Genomic DNA, 11,761 nt, shown 5'->3' on the forward strand with positions numbered 1-11,761 from the left:
GGATTTAAGGATGGAGCGGGAAGAGCCCGAGCAGGCGATGTCCCACCCCGCAGTAAAGGACAGAGCCAAACACGCAAGACATCAAGCCATACAGCAAGCTTTAATATCCAAAAAATCAATCCATTACACACATCGAAAACTGCGGGAAGTGCACGCACAGACGTGAAACTTCCCACTCTTATCCCCTTCAGAACCAATTTCAGAACATATTAAAAAAAATACAGGACATTTTACATTTATCGAACTCCATATAAAGAAGTTTTACAATGAAGATTATGCAGCATTTTATTTTACACCTGTTAGATCCAAAATAAACAGTTTTAGCTGACAAACACCTTGAGCATTTCCCCTACATATAAAACTAAATAAAACAATAATCAAATTCWATAATACACAATTATCCTTGTGCATTACAGTACAAGTGGAGAATTCTAAAAACTCATAAATAGGACTGCAAGTAAAACACTACAAACAACTCATTCACAAGCTTATTTTGCTTCCAACTCCTAATGTGACTGTTGCAATTGAAAAGCAGAATGCTGTGGGAAAAAAACAGCTTTTCTAGATCAGAAATGAAAGCATATCACCATCTAAAACCATATGTAAAAACATGTTCAGAGAACGTACAATAAATGGCACCTGCGACAACATGGAGYAGCAAAAAGAACCACCAGAACACAGGGTATTGACACTCAACCAGAAATAAGTTCCAATGCTTATTTTTGAAGAACAGAACACCACATTTCAAGTTACAGACTCTGTAAGGGGCAGCAATTGATTAATATGAGACAGATACTCTCACTACTGAGCATCAGTTTGACATTCATCTAACCTCTCTCATTTCAAGAAGCTTGAAAATCAAGTCAATTATTAATCATATTCTAAGGGAAGAAAAGCAGATTGAAAGCAAGGAATCACAAATTTCCTCAAAAAGTAAATTATACAATACAGAAATTAAAGCACATGGCTTTTTATTTTTAGGTGTGCAAGGATTTTTAGTTTGTTGAATAGCAGTGTTTTATCTTTAAACATCTCCCTTGGAACAGGRTAGAACTTCAACAGTTCACACACTTTTACTAATTTAGAGTCAACTGGTTAAAGAAAACAAGTTTAAGCCAAGGTGTACTTAAAAACTTCTGTGCACCTCTCTTTTCAATCTGCTCTGCTGAGCAGAAAGGGACACAATACTGAAATATGCAGGAATGTGCTCTCTAGCAGTGTTAAAAATATACTAAAAAAAGTTTATTTTCCCTCCTTGGAGATTTTCAATTTAGGAATAAAGGCACAAATTTCTGGCCTTGATTGGAAAAATCGAGAAGCCAGTAACAGATCTATTAAAGAGATGTGATTAGGATATCCCCATGAAAAATGGGCCAAAAAATAATCAGAATTAAACAAGTTACTGACCAGTGCCCTCATAGTCAAATAMGAAAAAGATTTTCGGCCCTCATCATAATGGTTTTAAATGTATGTTTGAAAATGCATCAAAATTGCACTTAAGGTAATCAATATATTAAGAAAACAAAATGCCTAACATGACACCTCCTTTCAGACTAGGGATCCTTGTTAATTAAGGCTTTTCTCATGTACATAACTTCAAAGTGACATGAGATTTAGCCTCTTACACAGTATCACGACTTCTAGATTAAATATTCACCTAAGCCCCAGCTGTTAGGAAAAAAAGCCACATTAGTRTGAGGAACTAAGAAGTCACAAGGGTAAAATGTCTGAAGTTACAAGGAAATCGTCTACCATTTGGTCTGCATATCCTGGCTCAGGTGGAGGTGATTAGGTTATAGCACAAATTTACATGAAGCTTCACTGCTCTGACAGATATTTTTATGATGTACTACCTACACATGGCGTAGATAACTCAGCTATGTTTATCAACTTTAAAATTTTTGGCTTAAGCAGTAAGAAGATGATCCAAAATCAGTGTATTGCAAGAAGGCAAAGCATCTAACACATTTCAGTTCCAACACCAAAATCCATCAAGGCTGGTGTTTTCCTGAACTGAGCTTAACATACTGCTTTTCTGTGACATTCTGCTTTCTTTTTTCATTCAGTATTCTGCTTCCACATAGTATTTTGCCTATAAGTTCTGCTTTTAACTGAACTTTTAATAGTGGTACAAAGATTTTGTATAATAACCTACTTCACTTCAGTTCCACAGAAAATGCTCTAACAGTTCCTATTTTATCTGTCAAGTATAATTTTACCACTCCCCAACCATTTCAGACTTCATAATTTAAGTATACATTTACAAATACTTCTCTAAAAGTGACACAGCTAGTACAGTAAGCACCTCCATGCATTCCTAATATGAGAAAGTAGTAAAAAAAGCACTATAAATCTATGAAAAATGAGGCATCATTAGCAGAGAACTAGCTTAGTTATGGCAAACCTTACATTTTGATCTCAAGAAAACACTTTTGCTTATATTATTAACGCATTCCAAAGCACAAAGACAGTGTATGTGAACACTTCATCTTTCACAAGTATATAATGAATATGCCTGACATAGTATGTCTGAATAGCAATAGAGATATTAAGAAAATAGACGCTATCTATATCCTCTTAGGAACAGGAAGGCACCACTGATTTGAGGTTGTGTCCATACATAACCAGATCATTTTCTTCTCTTTTCTAGCTTTCAAGCCAACACTAGGTTCTCAATAACCTATTCAGATCACTGCTGTTCTGGTTTTCTTACCACGAACAACACRCATTCATAGTAGTATTTCATCATGGAGAGTTCATTCACAGTGTAAGTTGACAGTACAGATTCTTTCTCCACCTAAAAACAAAGCAGCAGTTTTCAAGACACTGTACAGAAACTATTACACGAAAATGCTATGTAGTTTTTAGACTGTAAGGTCCATTTATACACTTCATAAAAAATGAGAAAAGCAGGTGATGTGTAAGACACGTAACACCGCTAGAAGTTATTAATATATGCCATTATACTGAATGAAATTTATGGTGGTTCAAAAGCASTTTGTCTGATTCATAACAATACTGCTTATTGCCAACTACAGCATCTTCTTACCTCTATATGAAATCCATATTGCAGGATAACGTTTTTTATATCCTCATAGCTTAATTCTATAGAAAGTTCATTTCCCAGGTTTTCAAAATGGTAAAGGAGAGGGCCTAAGAGTACAAAGATACAACAAAAAACGTTATCAAAAAGACAAAATATATGTTAACACTCAAAAGCACATACTGAAAAGTACAGCAAATGCTTATTTCCAGATTCATATATTCAAAAATATGGAAGGTTCCCTGCCTAGGACAGGAGGGTTGGAACTAGATTATCATTAAGATCTCTTCCAAGCCAAACCATTCTATGATTCTACAATATTTGAATATTATTTTAATAATGAATTTCAGAATCAATGCAAAATAAAAACTAATTACTTTACCTCTTATTCAACAATCGGTGACATTTCCTACCAGATTTTGTTTCCTGTATCTTAAAACTTCTTCAATCCAGCATCACTGCTGTCTCTATTGCTCAGAATACAGAAGTCTGCTCAGGAGCTCTGCTAGCARTCTGACTGGCTAGAAGTGGGACAGTGACCAATGGACCACTGACCAACCAGTTTTTACCACACAAAATGTTTAATGCCTGCACTTKGTGTAAAATTCCCTCACCAAGAATGACATCAATCAAATCTCATTCCCAAAATTTCTGCTTAGAATCAAAATACCAATTAGACAYTGAAAGAAAAAAAAAATACAAAGCAAGTATCCATTTACAAGTCCTATTTTATTAGAAAAAAATAACAAAAAAAAAACCACAGAACAATACATTGATCAAAAAATTAATGTTTGATGCATGAATGCAAAATCTGCCACTGGCAAAATTTACTTGCCCATTTAAAAATAACACGGTGTTGACCTGATTGTAACTAGCAAGCATCTGAATCTATTTTGAATATTTCTGAGATAATTTCCCAGCCCTATATTTTTCCAGCTGTACCGTTTTCTGCATGGACACTATTCATCCACACTTTTCAAGTCTACTATCAAAAACAAGTCAAAAAGAGAGGTTGGTCACACTTGCCTACATTTATCCATATTCCTCCAGGCTTCAGTATTTTCCATATAGTATCAATATAATCAATAACATTATGTGCTGTATCTATGAAAAAGCAAGTTGCTACACAGTCCCACGTATCTGCATAAAAAGAGAAAAGTATACAAAGGTTAGTTTCAATGCTTTTAACCTTGTAAAAGTTCATCAAAAACCCTGGTATTTGTTAATACCTTCAGAATTACCTTCAACTAGAAACAGGTTGAAGGCTCCTAATTTTGCCTGCAAGCRAAGTGTTTTGGTTTATATGTTAATTCTGGGTTCATTTGACCTGTATATACAGGTGTATATGTACACATACACACTCTGAAATAACATGTTACACATATTTATTACACATTCACTTAATCAAATTGCTCCTGGCAGAAAATTAAATATATTATATACTGTAAAATGTAAATGCTGTAACTTATTTTATATAAATAAAGGCCCAAGTGTGCTATTACTCACCTGTCCTATGAATTTCATCATGACAACTGTTAAAAATGCAACTGCAAAAATCCCGTGATTTTAGGCCTCCCTAGTTACTATCCAGAAGAATACAAGTCTGTACAGTAAAGTGTATTTTCACAAGTCACTCAGCTTTAAAGCATTTTAGTCAGTATTTGAATATCTCCCTAGCAGTTTTTTACTAGTCAATTCAAGAAGCAGGAACTTTCTAAGTGCCTTTCAAAGCATGAGTCTCCCTGTTTTTCTCTAAACAGGTATTCTTGAAATAGCGAAGTTCTGTAAATAAAAATTGAAAGTCTTGATTTATGCCAGTCTGTGATGTTCTAATGTTAAAGGCAGAATTTTCAGAAAATTAAGCCGCTGTAGGGAAGGCTCCTGCAAGATCTGTTAGACAAGGAGGTGTCTACATTTTCTATAACTACAAAAAAAAGGAAATTTGGAGTAAGAAACAGACCTATTGATCTGCATTTTATTATGCAGCTAGAGAAATATTCTAAGAAAATCTTGCCATAGTTAGTTCTGAATACTTGTAGACACACTTCCACTTTCTTTATAATCAGTCCAAATGCTCTGAAGGTATGTAAAGTCACATGGATAACCTAAAAGTTTGCATTTACTCACTGCACTCAGAATAAATTTCTTGAAAATCCCCTGCTGTCATAGAGAAGTTTGAACCAGAAGGAAGACTGTGAGGATCAACATCTGGGAAATAAATTGGTCGTATCTGATCAGCGGATCTTCTGTTATTGCTAAATTGATGAATCCAGGGATAAAGCTTACATGAGTTAATTTCAGAGCATCTGCAAAATACAAAATCAGCAAAATTTGTTTCAAATAATTGCTTATCTATCATCCAGACATTTGTAAGAGTCAGTTCTTGTAACTGCTCCACATCTGCTTAATAAGTTAATCTAGTTCACACTACTTTAGATGGCCCATTAAAATGAACTGACCAAAAAACTATTTTTTAATCTCACATGAAATCATTACCACAAAATAACTGCCTTCCTTAGTTTTGGAATTTTCTTTTATGACTTCTTATCATTTTCTCCAACTTATTTCTCTGCTGAGAAAAAAATACATGTTTATTTGATAAGATTAACAAAATATGTCATTCTTTATATTTCATAAAKCTGAGATTTTCTGGATCATCTCTCTTATGGAGAAAAAGAAAAGAAAAAGGTAAAAAACTAGTAACATTAGTTCCGTGATTTTTTTTTAGACATTTGTTTTCATTCTAGACCTTCCTATCTTTTTTGAACCATAATCATAGTACGTTTTGAAGAGCAGCAAAACGAAAGCATTTCTTGGATGCCAACGGAAAAGATGCTTTAAAAATTTAGAAAACAAATAAATGTCACTTTGCAAAGCACAGCTGTTTCCATGTTGCAAAGTGTACTGGAAGTCATTTTAACTTTGTAACATCTGCACCATTGCAATCATGCTAAGTAAAGACGTCTTTGTAAAATAGGATCTGGGCTGACATGAGTAATCAACTTTTATTTATAAAGGGATAAACCACAGCATGTACGTATAGTAAGAAACTTTTCCCATCATTCTGTAAAGTTAAGTTTTTAACTAAAAAATTAAAACATTTTCTTTCAAAGGCAAAATCATCAAGCACTTCATCAACTGCAAGCAATCTATCCGGTTACAGAAAGTGCACTCTTTTGGCTGGTGGTTAGAATGTATTCGTGATRCTCTTTGGAATAACATTTTTTTACCTTCTCTATGTCATATTTCCATTTATCMGTTAAAAAATAGGGCAAAATCAACTTGCACTTGAGCAGCAGTATCAAGTACAACAGCACTGAACAACTTTCTTCATACATGAGTAAGTATGGTTAAAAAAAGTAAACCCAAAACCAAAYAACAGAAAAGCCCCTAACCACTATAACAGCAATAAAAAAAAAACTACTAGAAAGGAGCTCATGTTCACAGAGACTTTGAAACAGTTCCTATTTAACAGAAAATGGCAACCCCTTTTCATATAAAAGCYTGAAAACCTCCATTTCCAGTATCAACAATTTTTACTTCAAAACCAAGCACTCTTAGTCCTTGGCAATTCCATTCTCACAACAAAAAAGGGGCAATATACATTACATGGACAGGGTATTTACTGTTCCATTCAGCTGAAAAGACAGTTTTGGAAAAAATGGGCAGGTCAYATATCACTTCTGACTACTTGTTCAGAGATAAAATGCAACTTGACTGTTTTCATCCTAAGGAATTCATGGGCATGCAACAAACATAACTAGTAGTCTTCTCCAAGTGTTAAGGTTTATCTAAAATGAGATTCTTTCTGGAAAGTAAAGAAGAAAAATACACTGYGTAAGAACCTTATGCACACAAGGGAAAGCAGCCTTGGAGCCTTCAGCTTAACTACACCAGGATCGCCTTATTCTTAGATTAAATAGAGTTTCCTCAACAGAATAACAAACTTTAAATAATTTCAAATATTTACAATAACCACAGGTACACCCTGACACACACTCTACATACCATACCTTGCAACTTAATCCACTCTAGAAAAAGTTTACAATTTCAGAGATTCAAAAGTTATAAAATGCGTGAAAATCAGCAAATACCATTTCGCACACAGAAATATTAAGCCAGTGTTACACATGTAGGAGCCTACCATAGCAATGCATGAYATTCAAAAGAGTACTTTGTCCTCCTAAAAAGAAACCAACATCAGAGAAAGAGGGAAAAGCTGTAAGCTTTAAAACTGTAAGCACATGTGAGCAAAATCCTCATGCTTTTGTCAACTAAAAACAAGYATAAACTAAATTGAGACTATACTTAAAAACTAATCAGCTAAATTCTTTTTTCYGACCACTTTTCTTTAGGTATTTTCTTCAGCTGGTACTGATTGCTGTTTCTTCCAGTTTCAGAAAACCAAATGTGCATTTCAGAAAGCTAACTGTGAACAGCCACTTAAGACTAAACTGAAAAAATCTACATGTCCCTAAAACTTCCATCAGAGACTCACCAAGCCCACTGTCACATCTGGCAAAAAGGAAAGCTTGGACTTCAATTGACTGCTGCTCAGTCATGCTAGCAGTACTCTCTTCCATGCTAACAAGTGAATAGAGCTGGTAACTAGTTCAGCAAAGCTGAAGATTTACAGCAGTTGCAYACCACCTCAATTTTACTGTCAAAAATCTCCTACCATGAGCAAATTTATCGCATGTACACCTCTTTGTTGAATATCCTACATAAACACGAAACACTACATAAGCATTAGATGCCAAAAATTATTACTACCATTAGCAAAGCATCAATCTTCAGCATAATTTCTCACATAGGCCAAAAGACTTATTTAAGGAAGCATGTCATCAGAGGGTARGGGTGAAGGTAACTAACCTCTGTGACAGCTGACCAGTGCTCCCAAAGATGGGAATTCAATACTTTCATGTTGCTTTGAAGTTCCAAAGCATGAGAGGAATGTGGCTTCCTTTTAGTAGCTCTAAGGCATAAGTCAGATCTATTGTAATATACAATTTCACCACCAAATGAGTCACTTGCGAATAATGCAGSAAAAAAAGAACAAATGAAAACGTCTATTAGCTTCACATTGACCACTACTGCTATAGGCAGATATACAGCAGCCATCRTCAAGTGTTTTCCCCCTTGTTTTTGAACAGAAAGCTGAAAGACATGCCAGATCATCACTGTGGATAATCAGTCTTATATAAACAGGTCTTCAGAACATTATGCTAATACAGAAAAAAACCCCAAGAGTTTAGGGATTTTCAGCAAAGGCGTATCATCCCAGACAGATGAATGAGCTGTCAAATTCTGCTTCTGAACTTGGCACTAACTCCACCCAAACAAACAAAACACCTCCCRAACCTCTTTCAATACTTGCCCACCGGTAGCCTTCCCAAATGCTTTCTTAAATACACAGTTGCATTTGCTGCCTTTTTTCCTCTCTGATTACATCATTTTGAAACCAGTAATTTGTAATGCAAGCAGCAGAATACGGAACACGGAAATGTCATTTTAAGTAAAACCTGTAATGTGAAATTTACTACATTTAAACTTATTGCCTAAGCACAATTGTGGAACTATTAACTCTTTATTCTAGCCACTGGCTCAGCACACTTCGATGACTGCTTTTCTTGTCAAGACAGTACCTAAAATGTTAGCATAGAATGTAATATTTTTTTTAAACAGGTTTCTTTAGTTAATAATCACCACCACTAAATACTGTGCACGTATTTACTAGCCCATATTCATAACAGTAAGAGAGGTGTCTATTTTACAGATACAGATGTGAACTAAATCATAAAACCTAATCAAAATTATGCCAAAAATCTGTAGTAATTTAGAAATTTTAAATCTCATTACTTCCTGTAATTTTAATGACTCAGATCCAGTATTTCATTCCCAATTTATCCCTAACACTTGTTTTCTGAAGGCATTTAAAAAAGTGTGTCCTGTATTACAACTTACAAATCTATTCTTGTAAGACTTCTCCCATTTATTAAGACTTCTCCCATTTATAATTTTACCTCTCTAGGTTTTATTCAGCAAGTAAAACATAAGCTATATACCTGTTGAGTACAAAGTTAGAAGAAAAGAGCATAAAGAGGCTCCATTCATTTCCTTGGCAAGCATAACCGAGCATAGCTATTTCCCACGCCAATCTACCTAGCCCAGCACCAGGTACCAGGATATTAACTTTGGAGAAATCCCTGCAACAGAACAAAAATAATAGTTAAGTCTTTATCTGATATCCCTTTACATAACTTAGAGGTGCAGCCAAACATTTTTCCCACCATATACTTAGATATTGTATTATACTTCCTGTCTGACTTCACTTTTAAATGGAAATTGAGCCTGTTCTGATCAGATTGGTCAATAGTACAGCCAAAATAATTCACAGAAGTTACTCAAAAGCACATATATAACCCTCATTCAGAATACAGAGTATAATTACTACAAACAATTTGTTTTCCTTAAAACTTCTACAGTTATCAAGCCAGACATTTTTCAAGTGAATTGAAGAATATTATCATCATATAGCACAATGTATTTTTCTTTGAGTCCCACTGATAATCAGGAAGCACTCCAGACATATTTTTTGTTAACCTGCAAAGAAAAAACCCATATATTTTGACAAGAGAAACACAAAACGTAAAATCTCCATAATCTGATGAACAATTCAGAATGTAAAAATCTTAAAAGTAGTGACTTACAGCAATGGTGGGTTCTACTTATGCTGCTCACTGGTTTCCCTGAAGTACTTTAAGTGACACATTTTCTAGATCAAGTACATTGCAGCTCTTTAACTCCTTACCTATAACTAGGCATCAAGTTGAAGACAAGCAGAAAACATCCAGCCGTTTGATTGTTGAAATACTTAGAAAAATATCTCCCAAGTGCAGCAACACATAGACCTAAGAATTTCAAAACTGGCACCTCTTTGAGGCAGGATAGACATACTCTAACCATCAGAATTCCACCAGTATGCAATCAAACCTCCACTCATACAACAGAAACCACTCCCATGCCAAACAGAAAAGATACTTGATGAAAGAAATAATTTTTCAGTTTTTAGTCATGAACAAGACTTCAAGAATTCAAGATTTCATCATACACCAAAAAAGTATGAATACCCATACATATATCCATATAGTTTTGCATATTACCTTCACAGACAAAAACATACATCTATCAATTTATATGCAACTACATGAAAGAGGCTGCAGTCAGCAGTTCCACAGGATAGACACCAAAACACAAAGCCTCTGATTATTAAAAAATTCAGAATTCCAAAAAGGGTTCAAAAAGGTTAGGATACTGCACAAGCATGAAGATGATCAAAGAAGTTACATAAATCCTAAAAGCTGCACATTTCTGAATGTTATTACACAAAACCAAAAGGAAGTATTATTCTCTTCTAAAGGCCATACAATCTAACAAAGCAATTTTAACAGTAYTTTTGAGTTTTTATTTGATCACCTAGTTAGTGAAGTCTCCTGAATGGAAAATCATTCATTTGTTTCCATTCCATTGTATGCCGAGGCTCTTTTTCTGACTTAACAAGCTGGAAAACAAGACTTTGCTATTACTTAAGAGCACTACTGTGAAGAAATGGATCTCATTACCTCTCTTCTACAAGGGAAGCCAGAAGAAAGCTAGCAACAAAGTCATACTGAAAAAAAAATTAAAAGGAGAAAACTAGTTGCTCAATATAAAATTTTTGAAAATAGGGAACCAGAAGAAGGTAGAAGAAAWTGTGCTTTCTGGTAGAAGACAGAAAACCTTTTATCTTACAGCTTTTTCTATTCAAAATGGTACRCCATTATTCCAAATGTATTTCCTAACCTAATYTATTTCTCATTTCCCTAAAATTTCACTTTATTTACAAACTATTTAGACTACCTCTACAGAAATTTTAGCACCCCCATGTGGACAATTCTATAATAAATAGGTTGATGASCCATACACCACTTTCAAGATTACAACACATTGAATGAAAGTCTTTTGTTAATGCAACCTAATAATGAGTAGATATAAAGGTRTATTCACGTTTATGAAATGTGCACCTTTAAGCACCCCAAAACACGATAAAAATTCTAACAGTAGAGTGAGTTGATTTTAAATTGCCTGTAGYTGTCTTGCATCTTTTCATTCACAATATAAAGACTTTGTATTTCTAAATGAATTTGCCCAATTCTCTCTTAGAAAATGGTTTCATATCCTCTTTTTCTACTGCAGACCTAAGTACATTTTCATTTGCACCTTTTTTAAGAAATTAAAGTCTGTCTGGAAATTTGTCAGCAATTTAATTTATATCAACACTCTTCGTATCAGTTGCGGGAGAATGGTCCTGGCCACCAGCTTCATTTCAACAAGAGASCACAGCTAATAAAATACAATATAATCAAATCTCAATCCACTAACATTGACACTAACCTTCCAAAATGGTTCAAGAGCATAATTTTGAATYTATAATCAGAGAAATTAGGTATGTGGCAAACTTAACTGCACAACAAGAAGTAACTACTGATAGCATCCCATTATGAGAAAAATCTTCCTTTCTTTTTCCAAGACTTGAAAAGAATAGTTTGTGACAAAATGTTAATGAATTACGTTGAATTTTGAATCACTATAACAGCTCAGTATCTTTAATTGCCCACTATCTTTAATAGCTTTTTTAATGGCTATAGTCCTTAAGGAGGCAAGAGAAACATGCTTTCT

At 34.3% G+C, this 11,761-nt stretch overlaps 1 protein-coding gene across 2 annotated transcripts in view; it reads right to left on the minus strand.

Moving 5' to 3' along the window:
• Positions 1–81: 81 nt before the first annotated feature.
• The window catches only part of CARNMT1 (carnosine N-methyltransferase 1), a 20,186-nt gene continuing 8,506 nt past the window's right edge, over positions 82–11,761 (minus strand). Inside the window, exons 4-8 of one of the 2 annotated variants that reach the window (XM_057372713.1) lie at positions 9,109–9,249; positions 5,171–5,349; positions 4,070–4,183; positions 3,050–3,153; positions 82–2,797 (exon numbers count right to left, since the gene is read on the minus strand). In XM_057372713.1, coding sequence (XP_057228696.1) covers positions 2,690–2,797; positions 3,050–3,153; positions 4,070–4,183; positions 5,171–5,349; positions 9,109–9,249 — 646 coding nt within the window. In that variant the 3' untranslated portion in view covers positions 82–2,689. Of the gene's footprint in view, positions 2,798–3,049; positions 3,154–4,069; positions 4,184–5,170; positions 5,350–9,108; positions 9,250–11,761 lie in introns of those variants that run through there. The other variant, XM_057372723.1, reaches the window with a different exon arrangement.

The sequence above is a fragment of the Malurus melanocephalus genome, unplaced genomic scaffold (assembly GCF_030028575.1).
Source record: "Malurus melanocephalus ecotype Western Australia unplaced genomic scaffold, MMel_1.1 scaffold_7, whole genome shotgun sequence".
Lineage (NCBI taxonomy): Eukaryota > Metazoa > Chordata > Aves > Passeriformes > Maluridae > Malurus > Malurus melanocephalus.